The sequence below is a fragment of the Salvia splendens genome, chromosome 11, assembly GCF_004379255.2.
Source record: "Salvia splendens isolate huo1 chromosome 11, SspV2, whole genome shotgun sequence".
NCBI classification, from domain to species: domain Eukaryota; kingdom Viridiplantae; phylum Streptophyta; class Magnoliopsida; order Lamiales; family Lamiaceae; genus Salvia; species Salvia splendens.
Window position 1 is genome coordinate 12,838,760 of NC_056042.1, and position 3,283 is coordinate 12,842,042.

Sequence of the window (3,283 nt, forward strand, 5' to 3'; positions counted from 1 at the left end):
ATGTGTTGTTAAATTTGAATTGTTCAGAGGATAATTTGACAACGGATTATGTAAGTTCTTATAGTAGATGATCTTTTATTCCCGCGCTTCTGCATGAAGTTATTATCTTTGAAAATTATTTCATGAAGTTATACGTTGCAAACATGTTCAGTGCACACGATTAGGTTGATGAATTAATCCTAAAATATGTCTTTTGATGTAGGTGTAGAATGATTCAAGTCTAATGAGCAACTTGGAGTGACATGCTTTTCCGTTTGAGAAATCCTCTGTTTGTCTTAATTTTGTCCAACATCTTTTCAAAACCGAAAATCAAACCTTTTCAGTTCAGGCTCTCTACCTTCGCGATTGAGGCTCTCTACCTTCGCGATTGAGGCTTTCCTCGTTCAAATTTCCATCACTCTTCTCTCTGGCACAATTCACCTCCTTTGCTGTTATTTGATAGAGTAGTAATTATGTTTTGACTATTTTTATTGTAATGTGGATTTCCAGTTACTGTTATATGATTGATGAGCTCTAGCAAATGCAGCTGAAGCAACCGTGTTAAATAGGTGAGCTCTCTTGTCTCATTTCTAAAATGTGTGTAGATCACTGCAGCAAAAAAATCAGATAAAGACACTTTTTAATGTTATTAAGGATGCTAATTGGTGTTCTAATTATACCACCAATACTTCATAAAATGTCCGTATTGTTAGTGTCCCAACTAAAATTAGGGGACATAAATTCAAGCGTTGTAAAAAGCAGAAGGTTAAGATAATTTGCCTCTACTACACAGCAGGATGATAAACTTGCACCTGCAATTGATTGTAGAAAAAGTGCTAAAAACAATGGCTACATATGAGTTGCACGTGAACACAAAATTCTCCAAATCAATGGCAAATAAATCAAGAGATGGAAGTTAAAAAAGTTTGTTACATTTCATGATCAACCAGATATTGCTGTGACAAATATACAAACTATATTGGTGCTCCTTCGTTAGAAGATTTGACATGTTTCGTCTCCGATTCTCGTATGCGTGCAAACACTACAAACCCAATAGCTTCGAGAGTCTATCCGAAAGGTTGGCTATCACGAATCCTGCAAACACCTGCACCGTAAAGATGTTCCGAATAGAGGTCATGCAACGGATCTTGACCTATCAGACAGTCCGACACAAGTTTTTGTATAATACCTGGATTGAGCCAAGAATGTAGATGGCCGAATAAGATCTCCCGTGAATCATCATGTCGGCCACCATGGCGAGTGGAATGGTGAGGGACATGCCCAGGGTGGCCACGAGTGGCGTTGTCCAGACGACACACAATGCCCTAAACACGACCAGAGCAAAATTATGAGACTGTACGAGGTCTGTGTTGAGAAGAAAAAAAAGCAGTAGTTTCTCGTACCAAAAATAGTCCGAAAGAACGCTCCCAACAAGCCCGTTAGCAATCACAATTTCATCCATCTTAGCTGAATGAGGAATGGTAAATTTGGGTTCTATGCCTAAAGCTGTTAACGGCCATACTGCAACCAATGCGGATTTAGAGTCGATTACAAAACGAGAAACACATAGAGCATGCCCTAATGACTTACCAAGCCACCAAAGAGCCACGAGTGTGAATAGGCCAATATAGCCGAACAGCTTCTGCACGTCAACCCTCTCTCCTTCCTCGCCAGAAAACTTCTTTAGCAGCACTGAAGCACAATATTAAGTATCACGGAAATAAGTAACGTGGCCTTAAGTTGTACCATAATCGAGTGAGAAAAGCAAGTTACCAGTGAATAAACCATAAGTCATAGCTGATAGAAGCCCAAATACATCCCCGGAAAGAGAGCGCTTGCTACTTCTTTAACAGAAACAAAAAGTTTGAACCATCAGTCCTGAAATATACATTACAATTGCACTGAGGAATAACATGAAACTGAAGACATGCGAGATTCAAGAAAACAGGGGGAGACACTCACGAAGACATATTTAGCTCCGACTCATCAGCAGCCCAAGTTTTTCCTAGGGTTGTCATGACGACGCCACCAATGCTAACAAACACAGCAACTACCTTGGCAAAATTTAAGGTATCTTGGCCCAAGAACGCCCCAAAGAAGAGAGTAAACAGCCCTGAGGTGGAGGATAAAACGGTAGTACTTGCAACACTCGTCCGTGCAAGAGCAGCATTTGAGAAATACTGGAAAAGATGAGCAAATTTGACAATTTCCTGAAAACTAACTCAAGTAATACACATTGAACTAAGGTACCTCAGTGATGAACCAAAGAGGGGCGAGGTAGAATCCATAAGTAGCAATTTCTTTAGCTGTGATCTCTTTCTCGGGTTTGATACTACTTTTAGAATCATCTACAGAAACCAAGGGCTTCCCCTCATCATGTTCAGAGAGGTCTACCTCACTGTCTTTCCTGTTGATGTGTCCTTGAATTTCGATTTCAAAGATTTTCTGTGCGGAGCCAAGACCGGGGAAAACGTCGTCACCCTTTCTGCTAGCCCGTTTCTTGAGGATATTACACAACCAGTCTTTGAGGAATGCTATAGGTATATAAATCACCATTAAAGAAGCTCCAAGGTATGTCACAGCAACCCAAATAATGACAACGGTAGCAATCAAAATCAGACCACCTCTATATCTCCACCCCATCACAAATTCAAGCAAAGCCCAGATTCCAAAATTTGATCTTGACCAAGATAAGCAAACAAGATCTGAACTTTCTCACTCCCAAAACTGCAGAATCTTGCAAGAATGCCACCGACCGACAAAAGGAACAACCAACTCAAAACAATGTAAATAGAAACCTTAATCACTAGGTAATTTGTTAGTTAGGTTGGAACACATCAAAGCAACAGCAATTATTAAGCTGTAGATTGATGGAGAAGGGCAGTAACAAAATTCAGCGAAAAAAGTTCAAGAAAGCCGCTTGGGAATGGAGATGGGGGAAATTTTTTAGGTTACACAATCATATACAAAATCTGCAGTTAATTCTTTTAAAAATTGCATTGACTGCGAAATTATTGGTTTACTAGAAAGGAAAGTTTTTTCCTTTGCCTTCACGTGTTAATTACAGCACGTCAAAACCTTGAACTTCACCCCACTCTTTCCGCTCAATTTTCTCAATTCTCTCTCTTATCCGTTCCTTAAATTACTATTCATGGTCTCAACTATACTTTTTTACTCTATGGACGGAACCTGCAACCCTCCATCTCTTATCCGTCTCTTAAATTACTATTCATTCAATTTCATTTTTTATTTTTATTTCCAACCAAATTCAATTAATAAAAACACACTTCATTAAATAAAATAA

General features: G+C 39.1%; 1 protein-coding gene across 2 annotated transcripts; it reads right to left on the reverse strand.

Moving 5' to 3' along the window:
* Positions 1 to 777: 777 nt before the first annotated feature.
* LOC121756553 (uncharacterized transporter C405.03c-like) lies at positions 778 to 2,963 on the reverse strand. Of its 2 annotated transcripts, none has more exons than XM_042152121.1 (7): positions 2,230 to 2,963; positions 1,942 to 2,159; positions 1,753 to 1,820; positions 1,570 to 1,671; positions 1,383 to 1,500; positions 1,169 to 1,304; positions 778 to 1,084 (listed from the first exon to the last, which is right to left on the reverse strand). In XM_042152121.1, exons 1-7 carry the CDS (start codon positions 2,620 to 2,622, stop codon positions 1,022 to 1,024), a joined length of 1,098 nt encoding a protein of 365 aa, XP_042008055.1. In that variant the 5' UTR covers positions 2,623 to 2,963; the 3' UTR covers positions 778 to 1,021. The 2 variants fall into 2 exon arrangements, with proteins under 2 accessions (XP_042008055.1, XP_042008054.1); XM_042152120.1 differs by having other exon boundaries at positions 1,753 to 1,823; positions 2,230 to 2,961.
* Between the last annotated feature and the right edge of the window lie 320 nt (positions 2,964 to 3,283).

Coding starts and splice junctions, on each gene's coding strand:
- LOC121756553 (XM_042152120.1), bottom strand. CDS start 2,622: ATGGGGTGGAGATATAGAGGTGGTCTGATTTTGATTGCTACCGTTGTC. Junction 2,160..2,229: donor CTCTTTGGTTCATCACTGAG/GTACCTTAGTTC, acceptor CATCTTTTCCAG/TATTTCTCAAATGCTGCTCT. Junction 1,824..1,941: donor TCGGAGCTAAATATGTCTTC/GTGAGTGTCTCC, acceptor TTTCTGTTAAAG/AAGTAGCAAGCGCTCTCTTT.